This window comes from Bicyclus anynana, chromosome Z, assembly GCF_947172395.1.
Source record: "Bicyclus anynana chromosome Z, ilBicAnyn1.1, whole genome shotgun sequence".
In the NCBI taxonomy this organism is placed as follows: domain Eukaryota; kingdom Metazoa; phylum Arthropoda; class Insecta; order Lepidoptera; family Nymphalidae; genus Bicyclus; species Bicyclus anynana.
The window spans coordinates 11321557-11346039 of NC_069110.1; the positions used below are offsets into that span (position 1 = coordinate 11321557).

Genomic DNA, 24483 nt, shown 5'->3' on the forward strand with positions numbered 1-24483 from the left:
CAAAATAGTCAAAATAAATCATCTCTAAAACCCAGTCCAATTGTGAAACTACACCATCTAAACATCCACAGAAACGCAAACGAAAATTTCATCAATCAATCCCGCTTTCTCATTTATGTATTATTTCTTTATTTATTATCATCATAACTTAAAACTAGCCTTACAGGTAGTATCTTATCTTACATATAGTTCGGTGACATACATAAAAATGGTTTTGCTTAATGATAATAATTTTCTGGGCATTTGCACTCCATAATTTTCACTAAAGTAGAGTCGTGTATAACTTTACTATAGATTTATAGAAAGTTGTGTAGATGGAGGTAAAGTGACCTGTGTTGTCTCACCCCTTTTGACAGCCCACCTCTGCGCAGTCTTTCTCCCTAATTAGTGCGCAATTCGCAGTAAAACTGTATAACTTAACTTTTATCAAAATTGTTTTTTTTTCTATCTAGATAAGATTTGTGAAATGCTGAGTATGAGCAACCAACATGTATTACTCAAAAATAAATAATGTTTACAACTTTATTTCAGCCAAATCTGTTTATTACAAAAGGAGCTGCAAAGGTGCGTAATAGAGTAACCAACATTCACACACATTTACATGTATGATTAGTGTGAAGTTACGTAACAACATAAATTTCTTTTTCCGACACAATTGTTCATGCTTTTTCCCATAGGGACTGTATAATTTTCTGGGATTGAAGCATTTTCAAAGTAATTTCAGCAAACGCCCGAGACTTCTTACACGTCAAATTCTGTTTAACACAAATTCCACGGGAACCATGATATTTTTCGGGATGAAAAGTAGCCTAGCTATGTGTTAATTCAGAGTAAAATCTAATTCCATTCAAAGTTTCAGAAAATCGCTTCAGCAGCCGCAGCGCAAAGGAAGAAAGAAACATACACACACACTTACATACAAACTTTCGCCTTTATAATATTAGTGTGATATATTCTTCATCATCATCATTCGAGAGTTGGACTTAGGCTGCGATGTTCTTGATTGTTGACCACACGTCGGACTAATTCCGTTATTTTTGCAGAGAAAATAAGAAAGAAACATAATTTTAAAAACACTTTGTCCATGTTTTTTTATTAAAAAGGCGAACTAATCGTCGTATATCATCCAAGACTAAATTAAATTATTCCATTGACAATTTTTTCTATGCGTATATTCTTTATGGAAAGGTTGTGCCATTACAATTAATTTTAAAAGCACCTATTCGAGTAATAGCAATTAAAAAAAGTAAAAAGCGACGTAGGTATGTCATTTAGTAATTTAGTAAAAGTTACTTACGATATTGGTATACATAATTGCAAAAAACGTGTTAGGACATTTCGCGAGTAGAGTTGTACACGCGACACGGAGGATAACCCCAGTTCTTGTCAACCATCGATTGTGATCGCCGGCTCGGAGCCACCATGGATGCTAAGGTAATTAACATACGTACTCTACTCGTACTATATCTACTGTATATATAAATATAAATTAAGTTTGAGATTTTTCACAGCAGTATCTCAAAGTTTCAGTAAATTGAATTCAAAACCAACCAAAGATGGCCAATTATAAAGAGACTTATAGAATGTTATTATACTATCACCCGCGAATTTCAGAATTAATATTTATTTTTTTCAGTCGAAAATCTATCTAACAATTTTATTTTCTAGTCTTTGTGTGTGTATAAATATTAAAATTGATATAGGTATATAATTAGTAGGGCAGTATATATACTCCCCTAAATACTTTTAATAATTTTGACCTCTTACACAATTAAGTTAGAGCTCAGAATACGTCGGCTTTATACAAATTTTAAAAAGAGGTAAAGCTGGTGAGTTTTCAGGCATAATCTCTTACACTCAGACATTGTAACATTATTATTCAATAAATGTACATCGAAAGCCTTTTTTCTCTCATTTATTTCTTTTACCCATTTTGCCATATCGTTAAATCATTGTAAGAAAATTTATCTTCTAATTAAAACCATTACCTTCCTATAGGATAAATTATCATTTACTTGTGAAACTACTGATTTTTTTTACCAGTTATTTAATGGCTACCAACTCAATTATAAGAAAGCAGTAGAAATTCTCCTCCTGTTTTATCCCTTAGACATTTTTAATCATCAACGGTTTTCGAGACGGACTGAAATACAAAAGGTTCTCGTTTTAAATCTCTTATATCTCTAACTGTTGCACTATTTTCGTAATTATTTGTAATACAAGCTATTCATTCAGTAGATCACGTAAACAATTTACATACAAAGCAAGAAACACACTACATATTATATATTTATTATTTAAAAAAATAGAGTGCTTAGATTTTAACACACACATCGCTATCTAGTAAGCGTATTTATAGGGCACTGAGATATCTGATAAAATATATGAACCACCTGTTAATGGAAGACACCAATGTTCATTACAAAAACATTGTTGAGTTGTAGGTTGTGAACCTACGGCCTAGGATGCAGAAGATCTCGTCTTTACCCGTGGCGTTATTGAGGACATTCTATAAGTACTTACAAAATATAATCAATAATAACAATGGAACTAAAAATACTTTTATTTTTCAGAACAAGGAAAGAGGGATACTGAAATTGGAGCCACGACAGAGACCAATAGTTGACACAAAACTAGAGCTGACACCGCAGGTAATTAAAATAATTAGATAATAATACTTACCATGTCTATAATACCAAGTTCAAAGTTTTAAGTCATTATATTTATCAGCCTATTTTAACGGCCCATTACATGGTCAGGCCTCCCTTCTTATAGAAGGGGGAAAAGCAGTTTAGACATTAAGCGCAAACTTTTAGAGGGCTGCATTTTAAGTCGTGTCGTTTGCCAACTTTCCGCGATTATTAAAAAAAAACATATGGCATTTTCATCGTTTTGAATTTAGAATTCGAAAACAATAGAGTGTTTTCAAATTGGTCGAATTGTTTTATTGTATCGTCTATTCAAAATTGAAATATCTAAGGAAAATTTGCGTGTGTTAACTTTCTACAACTTTTAAAGGGGATTATCACAACTTCAGTTCCTTGAGGAGATTACTTCTGTGTTCACTGATGCAGCACTGTAGAACGTTGGTATTTAGAATTTCAAAGTGGGTATTCTACCCTCAGTGACAAGTCACGTGAAGGTCGTCCAAAAACCGCCATGACGCATCAGAATATCGAAGCCGTGCGGCAGCTAATCCTCAAAGAACGTCATGCGACATACTGTGAAATAGAGGCATCCGTGGGCATTTCAGGGACCACTAAAAATCCAAAAATCAAAAAATCCTGCATGAAGAACTTGGCGTAAGAAAGTTGATATCTCGTTGGATACCACATTTGCTTAGCGACGACAAAAGAAACAGCCTGTGTCAGTTCAAGTCACAGAAATCTGCAGTGATTCAATCGAGGAGAGTCAGAACATGTTTATAATATGGTTAGTAGTGACGAATCTGTATTAAATATCACGAAAAACATTAAATGGTAATAATTTATTAGATTGTCTATACTTATTTCAAACGATACAACTTAAAATGCAGCCATCCACGGTTTAATTATTAAAATCAAGCTAAAAAATCTTATTTTAAAGTAAATCACTATATTATAAATTATAAAGAAGCTTGGGAATTACTGGCAGTTAGCACTACGAATATGTGAGTACGTAGGTACTTATTTCAACACAATATTGTGAAATGGTGATAACAAAAATGGAAACTCTGGCTGAGTTTTTGAGTGCTCTTCTCGCAATTGATGTTGATGCCTTGTCCGTCCCAGTCCAGAAGCTTAAAGACGTCCTCCAATGCGGCGGTAAATAGTTTCGGTGAGATTAGATCTCCCTGACGTACTCCTCGCTGCAACTGGATTGGCCTCGTAGTCTGATCCTGTATACGTACTGACATAGTGGCAATTTCGTACAAGCACTTCAACACTTGGATGTAGCTGTAGTCAATTTATTACATTATTATAACAATATTATTCGGAAAACCCATGGTTTCCACGGGGTTTGGGAAAAACTTAGTTTTACGCGTGGAAGTCGCGGGCGTCATCCAATCTTGAATAATTCGATTAATTTATAATTTTTCATCAACAGACAAGGTAAAGTAAATCTGACATATGTATACGAGTAGTAGATACTATCTAACCACCACAGTACATATGTACAAGTGATTTCACTAATTTATGGCCATAAAGATAATGTCGACCGTGGTGTCAATTTTCATTACGAAGTCGCAAATATATTAAAACCTAGTCAATTAACCAAAATTCAACTTTGGTCAACTTTGGACTGGGAGATAATAAGCTGTAAACTCGTAGGTACTCATTCATTTTGACATCAGACTTCAGAACATATGTACAGACTTCAGAACATACGAGTGGTTATAATAGTTTTCTTTATAATTTTACTAGCAGACGCCCGCGACTTCGTCTGCGTGGAGTGACAAAAACATACATCCATACAAACTTCCGCATTTATAATATTAGTAGAATTATATTTACTACAGTGAATACATACATACATAATACGCTGAATTTTAATTTTTTAGAAATGCATATAACTGAAAAGTTGGAAGGATATGCCCCAGACCGGATTCATACTTACGCCCTCCGAATAAAAGTCCTTTCCACTGGGTTAACATGGCTTACATACTCGTATGCCTGCTTGCAATATATTAAAAATGCGCGTTTGTTTGTTTGTTATTTTTTACAAGTAAACCAACTGATTTTGAAAATTCTTTCATCAAAAGAAAGTTACATTTACATCGTAACATGGGCAATCCTTTATCCCGGTATTGCCACGGAAAGGAGAGCTATGCGAGTGAAACTGCAAAACGTTCGCTAGTACAATATTATAAATATAATTATATTAGATACAAAAACTACTACCAATATAATATAGAGCCTATGCATTCACCGATAACGTAGCATTCTACCTGGTGAAAGATTTTAATTAAACGGTTTAGTAGTTCCGAAGATTATTATCCCTTTAAAAGCCATTTACAAACTTACAAACATTTACTCTTTAAAATATTAGTATAGATTTACATTTACAATAGTGTTAATAATTGTATTTTAAACTATAAATACTTGTAAATACTAATATTATTACTCAGGTATATTTTAATAATTTTAAATTCTCTTCGGATCTCATTAAATATTCATTCATCCAATGAAATAAACGAAGACCATCTTTATGTTTCCAGTTACAGTATCTATCTTCATAAATACGCTCCGCGCCCCTAATTGTATAGATATAATATAGTTTATCACACAAATTATCGACCGCTTCTGACCTTTTGTTCGTAAAAAAATCTCTTGTTAATTATTATGCGGTGTGCTATAAAACGAGGGGGAGGAGCTTGTTAATGGAATGAACGAGCAGGGTTGCGTCTCGTGTTACCAATTTATTGAGATTTGCGTAGCTTTTAGTTCATGTTTTGATTTCGTACTACGTTTCCGCCCAACCCATTAGGCCTGGTGCTGCTCCCAACTATTAAAAGCAAATTGTAATACTATATCTGTATTTCAAACTAGCGGACGCCCGCGACATCATCCGCATGAAAACCCTACTCCTACCTTACTCGTACCCTATCCTACACCTACCCTACTCATGCCCTAACCCCACCCTCTACCTACCAGTGGCGTGCATAAGGCTGTTGATCAGGGTATGCACTGGTAAGATAATTTAACCAAACTGGGAAAATGTATTGGACAAGCATTACAAAAAACATATTTTGTTAGGGTATTCAGTGATTTAATGCATGTATGAAGTGCACGCCATTGCTACCTACCCTACCCTACCTCTACCCTACCTCTACTCTAACCTTACTTACTTAGGGTAGGGGTAGGGTATAAATAGCTACCCTACCCCTACCCTACTCCCACCATACACCTACCTCTACCCTACCTCTTTCTTACACCTACCCTACTCGTACCCTACTCTACCCCTACCCTACCTACCCTGCCCCTATCCTAAGTGAGGAAACCTGATGCATACCAGCATGCAGCCGTGATTCATCACGGCTGTTTTGGTTGCCACTATGACGTCAAGATATTAATACCTAATAATTTGTTCATTTGTTACCTTTTAATAGTAAAGTTAATAAAACACAGAGAAGTTTTGTCAGCCCTGATTTAAATAGCTAATCAGAATCGGGGATTAGCAGTCAGTCATTGGCGCTCAAAGACTGACTGCTCTTTGTCACGGCACTTATCAGGGTGTGTTTTTACCTTTTTCTACAACACAAAAAACTCTAGTCATAGAACAAAATGGGTATTTAATATAAGCATTGCCCCTGGTTCCATTCGTTTGAATCTGAGGCATTTTATATGCCCAATTAGCCCAACTTCATCCATAAACTTTTGTATTTGATATTGGTCCTATTTTAAAACCCACTCAAGTGCCTACCTTTCTTATAGGAAATGGAACTTAGCTCACCACGCTGCTCCAAAGAAGGTTTACGATTTTGTAACAATTACTCTTAATAAGAACGACCAAGGCTCTTTTTTTTCTATTGGTTTGCTAAACTGGCACAATTACTTAACCTAACATATATATTAAAATAGCTTCTTCTAATCCTCACGTACATTGTGCCTACTTGAAGCAAACACAACATGCTTACATAGGTTACATAACGCAAATTATTAACTTACTCTAAACAAAAAGAAAATAGACAAACAAACAAAAAATAAATGTGAAGAAGTAATCCACTTGCTCGGCTCGGGGATTTAACAGCAGCATTTTTTTTGACAGTATGAAAACCTTAATATTTCATAGCCCGACCGACCCGGGACCTCGTGATCTCAAACCATACCTGCTAGGCTATTCTGTAACGATATTTTTATAACTCGCAAGTGCGAGTTTCAAATTCACCTCTATCTCTTTCTGTTTAACACGATACTATAGAATGAGAAAGATAGCGGTGAATTCGAAACTCGCACTTACGAGTTATACAAATCATCGTTAGAGAATAGCTAAGAGAATGAATAAATATTTTTTATTTTCAATGTGACTATGACCGGAGGGCGTAGGTTCGTATCCGGGGCATGCACCTCCAATTTTTTAGTTATGTTAATTTTAAGAAATTAAATATCACTTGGAACATCGTGATACTTGAGAATTTTTTAAATCTCTACGTATGTGAAGTCTGCCAATCCGCATTGGGCCAGCGATGGTCTAAGGTCTCTCATTCTGAGAGAAGACTCGTGCTCAATAGTGAGTCGAATATGGGTTGATAATAATAATTATAATATAATATTTTCAACTTCGATATAAAATAGGTTTTGCGTTGCCGCTCTACGCACGAGCAAGACTATTTTATATCTGTGATTTTCAGATTAAAAATAACCCAAAGTATTGAATTTCAGTGAAAACGTTCAGTATTTTATTCATATGTTTTTTTGGTTTATATTGCTTAAAGAATCAATCCGTACATTACTATACAACCAAGTTTTTTATTAAGTATAATTTTAGCATTATTTACTTCGCTAATTACCAAAAATATGTTAAGAGAATTTAGATCTGACTGAAGTATACCAACTTTTATATATACATAAAGAACAATAAATTCTCCGCCACACCTTACAATAACGAACTACAGGGCAGTCCTAGTTTTCTGTGATAAAGCTCATGTCACACTAACGTATATTCTTTACATAAATATTCCAAGTAAAAAGTTCATTTATTCTTTTACTAAATTAGTTTATAAAACCCTGCAATTTGCGATACAGTTATTACAAAGTTAGTGTTTTACAATTTGTAAAGTAAAATAATGAAATTTTATATATATCAACATTACTTATTAAACGAACAAAGGCCACACTGAAAGAAATATTTCAAATATCAAAACTCTCAAACCTCATTACCTGCTTTCATTTCAATCATTACCGATTTAGTTTTAAAGAACAACTACTGGCTTATCATCTATCTATACATATAAAACAAAGTCCTTCGCCGTGTCTGCATGTCTGTCTGTCTATTCGAGATTAAATCAAAAACTACCGAATGGATTGTCATTCGGATTTTGCCAATAGAGAAAGTAATTTATGAGGAAGGTTTTAGTGTATAATTTTTCAACATTTTGTGCAAATTGATTAAATTATGATAATATTTTTAGAAAATGTCGGATAATTAAGTCAAGCCACCTGAGTGCTTTCATCGACAGCGCTACCTAATCCCTTGGAGATATAGTTTTTGGTACCAAATTTTTCGCGGACAAACTAGCAGGCGTTACATTATACGTTTTTAATATTAACATCATCATCTCCTTTACCTCATCCCACTTAAGTGAGGTCGGATACGCATTTCGTTCGCATGCCTTTTTCTACTATCCGTCCCTTTTTCCATCCATACAGCACGACAGGTCTTCCAACCGTTAATGTTCTCGTATATAATCTGCGTCTACAAAAAAATTAAATGTGTATCAATCCTAACATGATGCAGTATGAAAGCAGCTGCTACGCAAAACACCTGAACGATGCCATAAATCGTTTAATTAATTGTCCAGCCCGAGTCCCGGCATCATCCACCGATACACAACAGTCGGCTTACACGCTTCAGCTCGTGAACTAGTATCTACATAAAGTTTCCGTATTTTCTTTAGTGTAGGTAATTTCCGAATATCTTATTTAGGCTTTTTCCTTCCATACTATTTGTGATTTTAAATGTGAACTTGTCTTAGCCTATACTATTTTAGCGTCATGTTTTAGTTAAAAAAGAGCTGATATCATCAGAATATTATCAGAATTAATTTCTTTAAACTGAGTAATGTGAATCGTTATATTTCTGTAAGAGGTTCTACATTAAACTCAGCGTTGTATTAATTTCAATAACACGTGTGCAATTATCATGATAGAATAATTTTTCAATGAATAAAACTCATGCAAATTCAACTAAATCGAATAAAACACGTTGATTTCACGTGAAAATTTATTTAAGTGATTTCCTTTGGAAATGTACCAAAACTTCTCAAGTACCTAAAACTTATACCCGAATCTTAAACTACAGTAATTTAAAACAATTTAAATAAAAAAGTGCCCTCCAATTAAAAAAATCAAAATATCTTTAATGCACAGAATTTGATCTGTGCTAAAATCTTAAAAATGGCAGGACTGTTTGTTTAGGTTTAGTTTATTTATTTATTCTCATAATATGGCTTAACCGCTAACATGAGAATATAATTTAACTTAAACAAGCTTATATTTTTTGCTATTACTCACTCAATGCATTCGTTCAGTCATAATTTCATATTTGTTTTAAAGGGTTCCTATGACAAGCCGCCGTCGTCACCACAGCCGTCTGTGGACCGTTTATCAGTGACGTGGGCTGACCCCAGTAGTATGACATCTTCGGGAGTCAACTTCTTCCACTTGCCTTCTGAAATACCCGCTAACAACGAAGTCAAGTTTTCTCCATCTACAGGAGGTAAGTAAATATTCGATCAGAATAATCTTCGTACATAATCATAATCTCCTTTTTCTTATCCAACTTGAGTGGAGACGGAAAAGTATGTAAATCTCTTTCATTCTTCTTCTATTATATTATTCATAAACCTATCACCTACTTTCATACATATATCCTTTTTCACACACTCCAACAACCTGTTATTGAGCCTTCTTCTACTGTTGTGTCTTTTCACTTGCAATTTATCATTCTCCGTTGGTAAATAGAGCTTTCATCCCTGCGCTTCACATTGTTTTTTTCAACTTTTCTGTTACTGGCGCCATTTTCTTTCACTCAGCGAATGTTGTCTGTGAGTTGTAGATGCTTCGTGCGATGCGTGCATCAAGACGACTCAACTGGACGTGGTCTTGATGCACGGCTTGGGTGTTAGGTTTATATTCGTTACGAAATTTCTTGATTTGGTCAAAAGCCCTAAAGCGATAACAGATATGCAATAGCTTAAAAATTAAATGAAATTGGAACGCGTTATAACATTTTCATCTCCTCTTCAAAGAAAACCATGCTAATTTCAGGATTTAAATTATCTTGTATATTATTTAGACTTTTTTTATATCCATGTGACCATTATTACGAATATTCAGATGGGTCTGAAGACGAGGATTATTCTGCAAGCCTCAGCGCAGTGTTACGTCACCGTCGAGCTAGCGTACGACGCTCGCGTAAAGGGAGAACTAGACGACCTTCTTCCCCGTTCTTGGCTGATGAAACACGTCTAAGGCGGCGTTCCTCTGTCTTCACTACCAGTTCCGGCGAGTAAGTGCAAATATTGTATCATCATTATCATCAATAACAGGTATCGAATTCACCTTTGTCTCTCTCTGCGTAACACGGTACTATAGAATGAGAAAGGTAGAGGTGAAATTGAAACTCGCACTTGCGAGCTGTGCAAAACTTCGTTACATAAACTATTCTGTGACGAATTTTTGCGAATCACGAAGTCCTGTGTTCGAGTCTATGAGGACTACTTCATGGACTCGAACACAGGACTTCGTGATCCGAAGCCGCATATACTAACTGTACCATGAAGGTAGTTGCCAAGTTTTGTATACTAAGAGTACCATTAGAAACCCTAAAAAAACCCGTTGTTCATTGGTTAGCACGTCTTATTGATCATGGGATTTGATTCCCAGGTTACTAATAAGGGAAATAACTTTGTATGGGAAAAGTCACTTCATATTACTTCGATAATTTACTACATTTAATTGCACAGAAAATTAAATATTTATAGAATATAGATAGTCAAAGATAAATATTTTTCCAGTACAGTAATATCTATCGATGATCAACCAATAGTCACACAGGAACAAATATTTGAAAACATCCATCTTCATAAAGAAGTTCTAGGGTCTGTGAAACAGCAACCACTTGGAATGCGAAGAAAATTAAAGATTGTTCATCAGGTACGGTAAAATTTCTCCTAAAAATTAGTAATCTATACATAAAATAAAACTGTAACAGTCCAAATTCTGTATATTGAAGAGATTTTGAAAATTTTTATTAAAGGGCATTATATCGATTACATAAAACTGATGCTAATTTTTTTTTTTTTTGACTGTCCATATTTTTGTTGCTGGGCATCAACTACTGAATGAATTCAAATGAAACTTCAAATAACCTTTAAAGTATAATTTTTGACTATTCTGTAATGTTAAATAGTATATTTTTTAGGGTAGAAATCCTACCCTTACTTGGCGTAATATAAATTATGTGGCAACATATTTTATATTTGACTTATATTTGCGATTCTATCATTTTTAGGCTAAAGGTTATATTAAACGTCACGAAGGACAATTACAGGAAAGACTTGCGCAATCTAAAAGTACAAAAGATATTTATGCAAGATTTAATATTCTCGTAGCATCGGTAAGTTTGTCTATAGCTATAAAATAAAAAATATCTATATATATTATAATAAAACAAAGTCCTTCACCGCATCTGTCTGTCTTTGTATTTAGGTGAAACTCAATAACTAGTGATTTTCGTGCGATTTTTACCATTAGATAAAGTGATTTGTAAGAACGGTCTATGAGTATAATTTGTAGTTTGCGTTTTGTGTAAATCGGTTGAAATATGTCGATAACGATTGTTGGAAGTTGGAAAAAGACAATCCGCTTGGAAGCTTTTTTTGAAAAAAATGCCTAATCCCTTCAAGATATATCTAACAATACAATTCATAGTGGGATATTTTTATTTACGAAAAGCCTGCGATGGCATTTTTTTATAAACTTCTTAGAAATAGTCACGTAAGCTTACACTTAAGCTGACTTAGCTGATTAAGTCATGGTCGAAGCCGCAGGCATCTACTGAATATAATATAAACATATTTAGTGCTTATCTGGACAACATTTTTAACAGTCCATTTTCTACAAATCGATCTGATGATTTTCGAAAAAATCGAGTGAAATTTAAGAATGAAATCCGAACGGTGCGTCGTTCATATTTTGTAAAAATATGTTTTATAATGATTTTATGCTTTTAGAAATGGCAACAATTGAAACGAGAAGCAGCCAACACGTCCAATTTCCTAATTCCTTGGGAATTACGAATTAAAGAAATCGAATCTCACTTTGGCTCCGTCGTAGCTTCATATTTTACTTTCCTAAGATGGTTATTTTGGGTCAACTTAGTTATTGGGTTTATTCTTCTTGTATTTGTTATCATTCCCGAGGTAAGAAGTATACTTCATATTAAAAATTTTGTCTTGTTTACTAATATGATCATATTTTATAAAAACAAGTTAGATCCCATATTAAAGTTAAAAGATAGTTAGTATACTTGAATTTCTTGTTCAGAAATATTAAACATTTTTATTGACTTTTGAAAGACACATTAGAGTTAATAACAATATTTAAAAGAACAACAGGCCAAATAAATATAATTATGCATTATACTCGTAGTATCTAACAGAAAATCCTTCGCAAGATGGTGAAAGAAAGATAATAATGAAAGACGAACGCCGAAATGCGACAAATCTTCTGACACTTTGGGAATTTGAAGGTGCCCTAAAATATTCTGCTATATTCTATGGATATTATAGCAACATAGAACGGCCGGAATACCGAATGCCATTAGCATACTTTTTAACAGGATTAGTCGTATATGTTTACAGCTTCGTTGCCATACTGAGGAAGTAAGTATTTTGAGAATCAAACTTAGTTTAACTTTACATCAATGGTTGGTCTCTGCTACACTTTGCTTAGTTTCAGTTTTTGTTTGTATCGCATATTCGCAAACAGTGTGTTAAACAAAAGTGCGTTGTCAAAATTTTAACTTTTAATGAACTGCTCATAATAGAACTAAAATGTTTTTAGTTTAGTAGATACGAATTAAATTAGCAATTTGATTAGAATATAATGGGAGCAACCATTAATCTATTTATATTTATCTAACCTTCATTAAATTAATTGAATTATATTTCTTAGGATGGCAGAAAATTCAAGAATGTCAAAACTATCAGAAAAAGAAGATGAATGCATATTTTCTTGGAAACTTTTTACTGGTTGGGACTTCATGATTGGTAACGGCGAAACAGCACATAACCGAATAGCATCTGTTATATTAGGATTTAAAGAAGCATTATTGGAAGAAGCAGAAAAGAAAAAAAAATTAAGAAAGTAGGATGTGGATTTTATTGTATGTGTAAATTTATTGAAATTTTGTACATGAGATATAAGAATTGTTTTATTATTATATTTCAGTTGGCGTACTCTTTCTTTGCGGGGCCTTGTCAATATCTGTGTACTTATTTTACTTGCTGTGTCAGCGTATGCAGTTGTCACAGTAGTATCGCGGTCCGATGATAAACCTATATTTAAAATTTGGGGTCGCGAGCATGAAACAACTATCGTGGTCACTGTAATTTCAATAACTTTTCCTGTTTTCTTTGAATGTCTTGGAATTTTAGAACATTACCATCCAAGGAAACAATTAAGATTGCAACTAGCTAGGTACGTTTTTTGGCAATATTACAATATTTTACTTAAATATGAAATACATTGATCTTAATCTGTCGATTAATTTCTTTTACAGAATTATGTTATTAAATTTACTCAATTTATACTCTCTAATATTTGCATTGTTCAGTAAAATAGATGGCATGAGTAAAGATTTAAGCTTATTGCAACCAGAACTAAAAATGAACACTAGCAATTTCTCCGATGCTACGCTTTCTAATGAAAAAGACAATTTTATAAACGAAAAACTTCCATATTGTAGTGAAATTATTGTGTCGTGCTTACCATGTGAAATGCACAGACTACCAATTGAAATGTCTCAAAATATATTTGATTCATTGAATGAAGATCAGACAACGAATTTTCCTATTAGCCATAGAAGCACGGTATTATCTAATAATAATGTCAAGAAAAGTATTAAAAAAAGAGGTTTGATAGAATATGAATCAATTACTGAAACTTCTAAAGAGGCTTCCAATGAAGTAGATGTTGCATTTAGAAAAGAAATTGATAAAATAAAAAACATAAGCAAGTTGTCTGCAAGGGAAGAATATTATGTTGAAGTTACAACGGAAACAAATGATACTGAATCATACGATAGTAGTGATATCAATTATGATATCTTCTCAAATAACTTGGATTCAACCCAAGAAAATGTAACAAATTATATTTTAAACGATTATACTTCTGATACTCCTCAAGTTTCTACGTCCATAGACACAGAAACTACAAAAGATATTCTGTCTAGTACAGAATACAGTACAGGTTATTCTACGATAACGGGCAGTAATCCAACGTCAACAGAAATCACCACTGATGCTTTTGGTATTGGTTATTCAACAAATTCCAGTTTAAGTACTGGTGACACAAAAACAAGCACCAATGATAAATTGGGTATCACGGAAACTAGCACACTGGATAAAGATTTTGATTATGCTACAGCAACAGAAACGACTTCCTTTAATTCAATACAATTCACGTCTTACGACGTAATAAGGAATTCTACGCACTACACTTCTACACCCACATATTTAGAGGGACCTAACATTTGTCCAAATATAACATTTAATTGTTCAATAAATTGTGGTGATAGAAATATAACTCAAACATTTTATATGTCTAAATGTAAAATTTTGTTTATTAAATGCTACCATAAACAGTGCGAAACTTTACAGGATGATTTGATGGATTTAAAAAATAATAAAACTAACATTTCAACAATTAAAGATACTGCTTATCTTGATGCATATAAAAGAAAAATGTACAATTTAACGCCAGATACAAAAACTAAGTTACTAAAACTATGCTGGGAAACTATGTTTGGCCAAGAATTGGTCAAACTAACAGTGATGGATCTAGTACGTAGTATCTTTTATGTTTTATTAAACGACAGTTATTACAATTATCTTAAGCGTAATATCTTTTAATTTTTCAGGTATTTGTGTTATTGGGAACATTATTTATGGACTTTTTTCGTGCATTGTTCGTTAGATACATGAATAAATTTTGGTGTTGGGATTTAGAAAAAAAGTTTCCTGAATATGGAGATTTTAAAATTGCTGAAAATATTTTACATCTTATCAACAACCAAGGTATGGTTTGGATGGGAATGTTTTTCTCTCCGGGATTGGTTGTTCTAAACGTTGTTAAACTAATGATCATGATGTATCTTCGATCTTGGGCAGTAATGACCTGCAACGTACCACATGAAGTTGTTTTTAGGGTTTCCAAAAGCAATAATTTTTATTTAGCATTGTTACTGACAATGTTGTTTTTATGTGTATTGCCGGTTGGATACACTATATTTTGGGTAACACCATCATGGCACTGTGGACCCTTTTCAGAATATGATAAAATTTACAAGATATTAACAAATAATATTTACAAAGTACTTCCTGGTCGTCTTAACTTTGCTCTTGAGTATATGACGTCACCAGCAATAGTAATACCACTACTAGTGCTATTAATACTTATCATATACTACTTAACATCATTAACAAACTCACTAAGAGAAGCTAATAATGATTTAAAGGTAAGAATATTTTTATATGCCATTTTTAATGGATTTTGAATATACAAAAATTTTAACTATTTGCCTTTGTTTATTAAAGATACAACTTAGAAGAGAGCGAACAGAAGAAAGACGTAAAATGTTTCAATTAGCGGATACTCGTAGACGAGGTGGTTCATCGTCTATAGATAACACTCCTTTTGCCAGATGGAAAAAGGCATTACCATCCTTACCGATCAGCAAATCTATAGATTCGGATGACCGTAAAACTACTTTTGACGAAGGCAAAGAGTCCAAAACAGTAAAAAAGAAAGGTATGACATAATGAGTAATCATTTTTGTTGTTCAACAATTAATTACCGCTTGTAGTCGGTCACACACAGTAAAAGTTACTAGTGCGCTAACTTAACAGGAATATGGTATATTCAAATATATCATATCCCACGTCTGATTTTTACGACAAATAGTACTGGAAACTTGAGGTAATTTAGAAAGTACGTAATTATTTCTAAATTGTCCTAGTTATTAATCGAAAGAATGTGTCTTGAGGTCGTCAAACTAATTTAACTTTTTAATTGCAGGTGGAATATTAGCAAAAATTGTTAATACAATGATAGATCGAAAATCGAATTTAGATAATATTCAAGATGTTACATGCTCACACAATATAGACGAAGAAACTGATACTGATTTTCATGAAACTTTACCTAAAGAAGTTTTAAAAATTAAGGATATCACAATTTCTAAAATTCCTGAATATAAGAAGTCGCCAGTTGTAGAATTTAAGACCGAAAATATATTAAAGTCAGAAAAGCCAGATACAAATGCCACACATAAAAATGTTGTTGCAGAAAAGTACAATACAAGTTCTGTTAACGTAGAAGTAAATAATAGTAATATTTTTACTAGAGACAACGTTGATGATGTTCAATACACAAAACAAGACTCTAAGTCTAGTAGCCTTACAAAACAAACGGATTCCATTGGATCAGTTATACCAGTCATTACAATTAGTACCACGGAAAGTGATGATGAAGTTTTGCAAACCGTAGATACTAAAGAAACATGCTCAAAACAAGACAAAGCAGTCAATGAAGAAAAATGTAATCATAAATCCAATGAGCATGAAAACACTAGAATATGCGTTAAAAGAACTAGAAATTGTTCTGATCTAAAATCTCTTCAACGGCAAAGTAGTGTCGATAGTATAAATGAGAACAAAAGTTCAAAAGAAAGCGCATTTGAAGAATCTGGTCACAATTACCAATATTCATTATAAATCATGACTGTAAAAAGGTTAAATCTGTAATTAATATATTGTAGGTCATACGAAATTATTTTCTTGCCATACTTTTTTTACAATCTTTATAAACACATAGGATAATTTTAATCTTGATCTGTCCATCTTGAAGCTATTTAATAAATAAGATAATCCATTGAATAGCTTGCCTATTTTAATACAAATCTTGTAAACAACAAAAATGCATGTTATAATTTCACGAAATTTTAGACAGATTCATGGTATATACGACACAGATTCACACTAATATTATAAAGGCGAAAGTTTGTGTAAGTGTGTATGTTAGTTTCTCCTTTGCGCTGTGGCTACTGAAGCGATTTGGTTGAAATTTGGGATTTAAATAGATTTTACTTTTAATTATTATATAGGCTACTTTTTATCCTGGAATAATCTATGGTACAAGAAAACTAAATTTCACGCGGAAGAAATCGCAGCTTTCAATATTATTTTGTCTAATAAAGATTCCAGCCAATAAGTTTATATTAAAGTTCTCATAAAAAAGATTAAAGACTTCGTTATTTTAATCATTGCGCGACACTGTTACGCGTGGTCACGTGATCGTGGCCTCACGCTATCCTAAACACTCGTAGTAGATACTAGAATCACTAAGTCTGTGTTATGAAAGTATTCTGTTTTCTGAGTCTGTTGGTGTTCTGTGAACATGATTGACAAAAGCTCTCAAACGTATTTTTAAATATTATTTACATTTTTTTATTTGTATTTATAAAATGCACAAAATTTTATTTACTTTTTTCATAATAATATGTTTACTTGAAGACACGTCCCTATCATTATTATCTAGGTTTAAAAATCGTTACGAATATATACCACAAGACAGTAATGTGCCCATGTTTACAGAAGATTTGTATGATTTCGTGTTTACAAATGATAAAATGACTACAAATTTTAATTCCTTGAATAACCTTAATAAAATAAACAACACTGGAAAATATTTTAACCATACTTTACATAACATTAATTTAAATACCAACGAAATTAATCACAAGAAAGTTGACACTATTAATGAAGGAGTCGAATTTCTAAAATTTCCTACTGAACCCTTTTACTACTTTAGGCCAACCATAAAGACTTATTTAAAAAATCTCAATGAACCGAGGAAAACTTTGGGGACTTATTTTACACGAAAAACGGATGTTCCTAGTACTGGTAATAATTTAATCGTTTTAATAGATGTAATTTGCTTACCAAGCCACATTCATTAATTCATTCATTGATTATTATCGACCCATATTCGGCTCACTGCTGAGCTTGAGTCTCCTCTCAGAATGAGAAAGGTTAGGCCAATAGTGTACCACGCGGACTGGCAGACTTCACACACGCAGAGAATTAAGAAAATTCTGTGTTAAGCAGGTTTCCTCACGATGTATTTCCTTCACCGTTTGAGACACGTGATATTTAATTTCTTAAAATGCACACAACTGAAAAGTTGGAGGTGCATGCCCCAAGGATATCACAGCCCAGTGGATATGATCTCTGCCTCCAATTCCGCAAGGTGTGGGTTCGAATCCGGTTTGGGGCATGCACCTCCTACTTTTCAGTTGTGTGCATTTTAAGAAATTAGTTAAGTACAATAATTTCCATCCAAATGCTTTTATAATTTAAGCAAGTATGATGATTATTTTAAAAGCATAATTGCTGAGTTTCTTCCAGAATCTTCTCAGTCACAGAACATAGAACGCTAAAGGTCACTTTAGCAGAATAATCGCGTATAGAAACCAATACAATTGACGTTTTAAAAGTATATTTGTAAACTAAGCAAATTTAATGAATATTACATTCTTATAAATAGAGACAAATGCACAATTTTTGAATGGATTTTATTAGTAATACAAAATAATCTGCTTAGGTTGATGTTTTTGATAATAACTTCCTGATTCTAATGTAAAAAACACTAGATATGCGATAGATATAAGTATACTATAAAAAAGATTATCCATAATTTTTACATAAAATATAACATCCGTATATAATGAGTACATAAAAAAATAAAAACTTTTGAAACAGGTATATCAATGGCATATGACTATATTACAAAACCAAAGATTTATGAAAAGTTGAACATTCCTGATGACATTTCAAGTACAGTCATTCCGACGAACACTAGTCCCTCTACAACGTCGACTACTTTTAGTTCTGTAAAAAATACGACCAATAGTTTTAGTCCATCCGCATTAACTTCAACAAGAAAAACAGTTACATATGACAGTGATACAAGATCAAAAAATAACGAAAAGTTGGACATTCCTGATGACATCCCAAGCACAGCCACACCGACGAATACCGGTCCATCGATAACAGCTACCACTTTGAGTTCTGTAAATAATCCAGAAGATAAACTCAGTGTACTTTTCGCGCGTATTCCAACAAGACAAAAAGTAACAGCGTATTGCTACAGATGTGGTCTCAATGAATCCAGAATTCCATCGGCGCTTTGTCATAATAGTTTTGAAGGAAAAGGTGATATCACTAGTGGTATTCCTAGGAGTCGATTCAAAATAAAGTGCATTCGCCATGATGCAGCAAAGGAAGAAAACCGTATAGCATATGGTCCATCATACCGGCCAGGCTGTTTCAAAAGGTATCTGGACGTCGGCGTAGAATATAATGAGCGGGGTTGTAGAACTAAGCGCCCAACTAAGGGAAAAAGTTTTGCCTCGAAACGTTTCGCGAGTATGGAATATCTATTGAAAAACGAAGATGATGCATGTATAGCAAGTCCGTATGCATCATTAACACCATTCAGTAGAGCCATATCGCTTTTTGCCCGATACCATGTATGCGTATGCAGTCGTAAATACTGCAACAGTGCTAAAACTACCGGATTGAATATCGCCGAAACTTTTATTTTGTTGTTTTATACATTATTAAAATACATTTTCTGTTAATTACATATATGTTCATACATTTATATTGTGTATTGTAAATTTATTTTGACTAAACAGTAAATAAAATCAATTACTTACATAATATAATATTTTAATTACCTTCTCCATTTTTTTATTTAAGATTACCAACCTTAATAAATAATAGAACCTTAAGATAACAGGAACTTTTTTATCTCTTCATTTTAGGAGATTGATTTTTAGGAAAGCTCGGCAGAAAGAGTAGTAGAGTAAAAGAGTATCTGTAGAGTTTATTGCCTGCTTTTCTCAGCAGAAACTGCCTTGCAAACTGGTGGTAGTCATTACAAATATGTACCTTGCTTGACGTTTCAAAAGTGCCTGCATAGTAAGTGACTGATGGTATTTTAAGGTTTGTAGGATTTAGAGTTGGAAAATGTAATGTTAAGGCATGTAGAGTTAAAATCTTGGCTTTCCATGAGATCTATAGCTATTTTATAGCCTTGGCAGTACTTAAGGCCTAAGTACCTTAACATAAATTCACACAGAAATTTATACTTGCTAAGATTCGTCCTCTTGTCTAAAGAACCTTGGATCTTCACAATAATGTAGATAAAAATAATATATATAATGTAAAAAAATAATATAGATATAATTTAAAAAGAATATTAAAGATTTAAAGAAGAAACTTTAATATTTCTTAACACATCTCATACAAACTTATATGTTACTCTCCGCTTTCTCTACTGTAAATATACAATTTGCTTAGAGGATAATTCAGAAACAGGGTACAACAATCTGGACGGGGAATTAATTGCCTACACATAAACAGGTCGGCGGCAGTGGTCGTGTGTATCTTTCTCTGAATTTGATTAAAAAAAATAATCTCTACCACCCTTCCCGATGCCGACGCATAGTATTCTCTACATTTAGCTTCATTCTGCGACGAGCCGGCGCACGCGCATCATGGCGCGTGTCATCGCGCTATTCCTCTTGTATATAAGCGCCGCGTGCGCAGAAATATTGACACCTCCATACTTTAACTTGGCGCTTGGAAAGAAAATAACCGCCACAGCAACTTGTGGTGACGAGGGACCTGAACTGTACTGTAAACTAGCTGGTGCCAAAGTGGACCAGGATGAAACTGTGATTCAAGGACAGGTAACTGCTTACATTATTTAGTTTTACTATATAGTCTATGCTTATTTTACTTGTATACATAAATAAATATACTTAAATCTTCTTGAGATTAGAAAAATACTTAAAACAAGTTCTAAAAGCATCGTGGTTTGGAACGAATATTGAACTCTACAATACGTAGCTTTTTGTTGTTGATTTGCTATAGATTAATAAATTGTATGTATATAAAGTATTGTAAAAATTTACATATTACAATGTTACCAGTGTACTTTGCATAAATAAAAAAAATAAAAAAAAGTTTCTTTCTCTATAGAGTTTCGCTTTAGTTTTATTGTTAAACAGAGCTTTAAATTATTGTTATTATACTTTTAAGGTTTATCTTGTGTAAGATAAACCTTTATAATCGTACGATATAGATAGTAAATAAATAACATAGTACCTTATAGAAGAGTCATATACCTACAAATTTATGTTTAATGTTATGCTTTAATGTATTGTATTTTTCTATTTTCATTTTATTTAAGAATTGTTCCTTTTGGTAATACGGCCTTCGTGGTGTAGTGTTATGTGCAGTGGATTTTCAGAACGGAGGTCCTGGGTTCGATTGCCAGCTGGGCCGATTGACGTTTTCTTAATTAGTCCAGGTCTGGCAGGTGGGAGGCTTCGACCGTGGCTAGTTACCACAAATACTATATTGGTATATACATATATTCAGTTTTATGAAATCATCATCGTCTTATTAGAATAGGTCACTCAGCCAGCCTTAGGCACTCCCTCTTTTTCCTATCCAAATCTCTCTTCTATAATAGAGACATAGGAGCTTAGGCCCACCGTGCTGCTGCTATGCGGGTTGGCGAGCTATTCAGTATATAGTCATTTATAAAGTATAGACATATATATTGAAAGTCTAGAATATGCCAAACCGCAATTTTTTTTTTATTCTTTACAAGTTAGCCCTTGACTACAATCTCACCCGATGGTAAGTGATGATGCAGTCTAAGATGGAAGCGGGCTAACTTGTTAGGAGGAGGATGAAAATCCACACCTCCCACCAGCCAGACCTGGACAAATTAAGAAAATCTCAATCTGCCCAGCCGGGGATCGAACCCGAGACCTCCGTCTTGTAAATCCACCGCGCATGCCACTGCGCCACGGAGGCCGTCAAACTACTAGTAGAGTTACTACTTGAAGTTTAGAGTACACAAAAGTACTTTACAAGCACGTGCAAAAGCTTCCAATGAGCTTTGAATACTATGAAGGTACACTAAGAACCAATACAACATTGCACCTACTTCCAGTTTAATAAACATTCGTAGAGTAGTAGAGTCAGAATTTACATCAAATGTTCTTTCATCTCAAATTTATTGCGGTTCGATAGCCGCCAGGAGCTACAAGTTTGATAAAAGGGTACAGATAAGTTATCTCGAACATCCTGTTGGCTCATCATCCTGCGATATGACTCCATTCCGCGGTGTTGAAATCTGGTGTCACTATATAACTTGATGATTCGGTCATTTTAATATTATACATTTATATATTACACTGGCCCATGCCCCGCAGTATCGCCCGCCTTGTTTCCATTACAGTGAGAATAAAGGGATAAAATATAGCCTATAACACTCACAAACAACGTGGATTTCTAGCAGTTAAAGAATTTTCAAAATCGCTTCAGCAGATCCAACACCACAAACTTTTCCACTTTATAGTGTTAGTAAAAATCTAGTAAAAATATTAATAACTAAAAATAACGACACAAACAAACAAAGACCCGAGATAGACTTGAAAAAGTACGTGTGAAATTTCGATCAATCATAAAAACCAAGACCTAAATTTGGAAACATAACATACTTATTGAATTATTATGAGTATTAAATACCACTATAAAAGCTTTAAAACACCTTCAACTAATATATAGGTACGATTGTATTATTTTGCAATATTTCTCTAAAGTTTAAATTAACACTTAACAATAACGACATGAGTTATAATGGGTTGATGTCACCAGAAAGCTTCTCTAAGCTTCTTAGTTTTAAAATGAATCCTAGACCCTACTCGTTAACTCATAGCTAACTTTTCTGCATTGTACATACCTCCTAGAAATGAGCTTTTACCAGATCACTTACTGATTCAGAAGTAGAGTTTTACTTTTTAGTACTTAATTTAAAAAAAAACCAAGAACTAAACTAAGACTTACAGACTTGATCATGAAATGGTTATCTCGGAAGCTTTAATTTTTTAACCTCTAACATACTTCTCATCCAAAAAAATCGAATATACACTTTAATCGAGTAGCAATAACATAATTTGTAAATTTAAAATACGTAAATGTTGCTTTTCGGTATGTACTATGATACGAGGTTCGTAGGTCATATTACGATTATTTTTAAACATACATACATATATGTTATCTAGCAAGGAGGTCGTTAGTCTTCTGTTATCAACAAAAGAGCAATAGGAACGTCCGGTATCTCATTAGAAGTATTTATAATAATAAAACCTATTAGATAAACAACTTATGAAACATTTATATAAACGTTACTATGCAGGTATATAGGACAAAAGGTTTCCTTTACGCACAAAATACAAAAATACACGGTAAAGCTGATCATTGAACAAACCATCAACAATAAAGTATAATGTTACATCATCAATGGAAGTCTCAACTGCAAAAGGTCCATTTAAAACACCCAATAAATCCGTCCATTCACAAAACGATTTTTTTCTTTTTCTGAACATACGGAGAGCATGCGCCGACAAAAAAATACATTCAAATTTAAAAATTCATTGTGCCGGAGAGAAACAAAAGAACGCTTCGGAGTTGGGATGCGCAAGCGCATTTGGCTGCCACATGTCCATAAAAACACTACGAGACGGCCCGAACTTTGTCGAATTTACACGAAAGCTCGGCGCATGGATCGGCTCTATATTGAACGTAAATGTAAAATCTTGACCCGTTCCTGTTGATTTTTGTTTGTGGTACCGTAATTATATGAAGCCTTTTATTACATAGCAAAGTCCAGTCTGACCCAAACAACAAAAAATAAACAAACTACAGATCCAGCGAGTAAAATATCATATATTATAAAATCAAAAAAGGCTTTTTTCTTTTTTACTTTTGTCTACTTCTAATAGTCGCACAAAAACAAAGTCTACACTTATAAAACCGCTACAGGGCCAGATATCGATCTTAGCGTAAACCCACTGCTGCTGCAAACTGCAGGTTGGCTTAGTATAATAATGTCTGCGGCGGAAAGGTTGAGAGAAATCGACGTGGATCCTCATCCTGTCCGCGGTAAGAGAGTCGGACGCAGGCGGCTCGTTCAGGACCGTCATTTGCCTCCTTGACGAGGACCTCCGGGTGATAGATACGGGGAATTTGTCACCTACTGGAGATAAGTCCTCGAGTTGTTAACGCTTTCAGTGTTCCCGAAGCAATCTCAATAAAACAACAGGAGAGCTCGATTTACGAGTGCCGCTGGCTGGGTTGCGGTAGTTTACGAAATGTTCCCGTGGCTCAGTCATCAGGCGGCGAGTTTGAATACCGTGGGGTTTTAGTCGGTCCCACATAACTTTCTTGCCTCCCCGTGGCAACTAGATATTAATAAATGACCGGGATTACCCGCTTATGCTCTCCAAAGTATGGCAGTGTATCACCATCAACTTTCACCACCCTTTCCGAGCTGAGAATTTTTACTCATTTCTTAGTAGAAGGAAAACCTCAGTATTTTACAGAGCGACCTAGAACTTGAACCCACAAACTCG

General features: G+C 33.8%; 3 protein-coding genes across 3 annotated transcripts in view; all 3 read left to right on the top strand.

Annotated features, from left to right (window-relative positions):
• Positions 1-9260: 9260 nt before the first annotated feature.
• On the top strand, positions 9261-18078 carry LOC112045843 (transmembrane channel-like protein). Its single transcript, XM_024082195.2, has 12 exons — positions 9261-9417; positions 10038-10209; positions 10718-10856; positions 11215-11319; positions 11936-12124; positions 12354-12586; positions 12879-13070; positions 13155-13403; positions 13486-14767; positions 14845-15441; positions 15521-15734; positions 16002-18078. The coding sequence occupies exons 1-12, from the start codon at positions 9333-9335 to the stop codon at positions 16697-16699; spliced, it is 4155 nt and encodes a 1384-aa protein (XP_023937963.2). The 5' UTR covers positions 9261-9332; the 3' UTR covers positions 16700-18078.
• A 173-nt stretch (positions 18079-18251) lies between these two features.
• Positions 18252-19675, top strand: LOC112045844 (uncharacterized). Its single transcript, XM_024082196.2, has one exon. The coding sequence runs from the start codon at positions 18754-18756 to the stop codon at positions 19624-19626; it is 873 nt and encodes a 290-aa protein (XP_023937964.2). The 5' UTR covers positions 18252-18753; the 3' UTR covers positions 19627-19675.
• Positions 19676-20507: 832 nt separating this feature from the next.
• LOC112045853 (laminin subunit alpha) overlaps positions 20508-24483 on the top strand; it is a 47006-nt gene continuing 43030 nt past the window's right edge. Inside the window, exon 1 of the mRNA XM_024082205.2 lies at positions 20508-20742. Coding sequence (XP_023937973.2) covers positions 20548-20742 — 195 coding nt within the window. The 5' untranslated portion in view covers positions 20508-20547. The remainder of the gene's footprint in view (positions 20743-24483) is intronic.

Bases quoted from the DNA above. Each gene is read 5' to 3' on its own strand.
- LOC112045843 (XM_024082195.2), top strand. From the start codon at position 9,333: ATGACATCTTCGGGAGTCAACTTCTTCCACTTGCCTTCTGAAATACCC. The intron at 9,418-10,037 runs GTAAGTAAATAT...ACGAATATTCAG, and splicing joins GTTTTCTCCATCTACAGGAG to ATGGGTCTGAAGACGAGGAT. The intron at 15,735-16,001 runs GTATGACATAAT...TTTTAATTGCAG, and splicing joins CAAAACAGTAAAAAAGAAAG to GTGGAATATTAGCAAAAATT.
- LOC112045844 (XM_024082196.2), top strand. From the start codon at position 18,754: ATGGCATATGACTATATTACAAAACCAAAGATTTATGAAAAGTTGAAC.